At 40.8% G+C, this 2,333-nt stretch overlaps 1 protein-coding gene across 1 annotated transcript in view; it reads left to right on the top strand.

Annotated features, from left to right (window-relative positions):
* Positions 1–1,734, top strand: part of LOC104946453 (papilin-like) — a gene marked incomplete at its 3' end in the record, with an annotated part of 2,853 nt that extends 1,119 nt beyond the window's left edge. The window contains exons 2-4 of the mRNA XM_010772288.1: positions 492–615; positions 1,166–1,292; positions 1,669–1,734. Of these exons, the coding sequence (XP_010770590.1) occupies positions 492–615; positions 1,166–1,292; positions 1,669–1,734 (317 nt within the window). The remainder of the gene's footprint in view (positions 1–491; positions 616–1,165; positions 1,293–1,668) is intronic.
* Between the last annotated feature and the right edge of the window lie 599 nt (positions 1,735–2,333).

Below are 2,333 nucleotides of genomic sequence, written 5' to 3'. Positions count from 1 at the left end.
TGGAAGCCGTAGTACTTTGAAAAGCTCGACCAATCATCTGAGCCGGCTCGGCTAAAATAACTGGATGGCCTACCTGCCTGTCAGCCTTCCATCTGTGCACAAACTTATCTCGTGCCCTCATTGGTCATGCATGCGTTCGTGTGTGTTGGAGGAGGGGCTCTGTAAGGAAGTCTGTAGGAAGGGGCAGATTTGTTCCGGTTGTGTATTTTGAAATTCTAGCGCACTCGAACTGGTTTCTCCAAAATGACATACCTCACCTTTAACTTAAAAGAATATTCAATTGGCTCACCAAACCATAATTAATTACCATAACATAATGTGCTCATACTTTATCTTATCTTGATAAATCTGTTTCTTTTGCTCCTTTCCGTTTGCTTTTATCCATACACCAACCTTTATACCTCGGCAAAGCGTAGAAACTTCTCACCAGTTTTCTTTAGAAAGACTTATCTTTGTTAAAGGAGTTTAATGTGAAGGTCTTCTCCTCTCAGCTGATCAGCCAGGAGCCGAACCAGGGCGTGGATTACGAGTTCTACCTCCCCAACGGACGCTCCAGACAGGGATACTACTGGAGCTTTGGGTCCTGGTCGACCTGCAGCAGGGAGTGTGGATCAGGTCAGACGCTCAGACACTGAAACCGTCAATATTGAAGAGGAATTATCTTTAGTTCACCATCATAGTGTTTTGCATAATTAAACAAATCAAGCAGGTCAATTCTTGGAAATACTTTTATTGATAGAACATGTGATATCTTGGAAAAATAATATTACATTTTTCTGCAAATGGAGAAAACATGAGTGATAATTTGTGTTTTACAGTTATTGCAATATTACATAGTTTTTCTCTACTACTTTAAAATCCAACCCTTTGAGGAACTCTATGACGAAGCCTAACATAATAACATATGAATTGTTGCCATCAAACTGGAGATACAGGGTCCCACGAGTGAAGTCAATCCTACATGTAGCTTAAAGGGTTTCGAACATATGGACTTGATATCCATTTTAAATGTCTGTTTACTATGTTGGGATTTGTCCTTGTCGATGTTGCAAATGGAGCTGCTGTGATGCAAGAAACATTTCAGACTTGATCTGACCTTATCGTGTCGTATAATTATAACGTACTTACTAACTCAAAGCCATTCCTCTCTCTCGCCCTCCATCAGGCTACCAGTCTCGCCTGGTGTTCTGCACCATCGATAACGAGTCGTACCCCGATTACCTGTGTGCGTCTCTGCCGAGGCCGCAGAACAACCGCACCTGCAACCCCCACACCTGCCCCCAGACCCGCAGGTACACACTCACATTACACCGGAAGCACGGGACATTTCTGTTGATTTTGGCAGAATCTTCTTAAGAAAATCTAATTTTTAGTCCAGTGTTTAGTGGTGAAAAGTACATTTACTACTGTACTGCACTTAAGTACAATGTTGTGTTACTTCACTTGAGTATTTCCATTTTATCATACGTCTACTTGACTACAACTTATTGTTCATTTGACTGCATAGCATTTATCTGACACCATAGTCATCTTAATAATATCAAATATAGTCTAAGTTCTTCTTCCATTTCTGATTGTTGTGTTAGTTTGGTGCAAGCAATAACCCTCAGAGCAGTTTCTGACTGTTGTTGTTGTTGTTGTTGTTGGTGTTGATGATGATGTCTGAAGGATGGCGTACCTGTACCCTCCTCAGCTGTGGAGCTCCGCTCTCAGACCCAGAGCCTTTGTGTTCAGGTACCCAGGCTCTGATAGAGGTAGTGTTAAAGTAGACAGCAAACACAGGGGGAGATCTAAACATACATGAGCATGGACCATCATGGGGGGGTAATCTTCCAGGGTCTTCCAAAATGTAAAATGCACAAAGGCCTTGGATATTCACTGAGATTAAAGTGGTGAAATTACAAGGACAACATTTGAATTTTTTCTGAGATTAGCATAACACATTTAGACGAAAGGAACTCACATGTTCTCTGAGATTCAAATGTGTTTTGCTAGAATATTTATCAGTTAAATCGAGAAGACCATATCCAAGTTTTTTACTGATATATGTTGATATTTCTCTCTGAATATTACCGCCCTCATCCTGCTCTCCGATGCTCCTGATACACTGGCCTACGGAGGAAGATATGGGGAACATGTGACAATTTTTCTGAGACCTAACGAAAAGTTAACATTTATTTTTTGCTCTGAGACTAAACGAAGAAAAATATTTTTAAATCAGATTTTTGTTGTAATTCTGACAAAAAGAATCCCTTTTGGTCAGATCGGTGTCTCAAATGTTTTTCACGTGGCCCTATTCTTCTTCTGTAGTGTCCTTTACAGTGACACCTTGG

Source organism: Notothenia coriiceps, unplaced genomic scaffold, assembly GCF_000735185.1.
Source record: "Notothenia coriiceps isolate Sejong01 unplaced genomic scaffold, NC01 NC01_scaffold00011113, whole genome shotgun sequence".
NCBI classification, from domain to species: Eukaryota; Metazoa; Chordata; class Actinopteri; order Perciformes; family Nototheniidae; genus Notothenia; species Notothenia coriiceps.
Note: the sequence above shows the minus strand (reverse complement) of the source record. Positions and strands in the feature narration are given on the sequence as shown.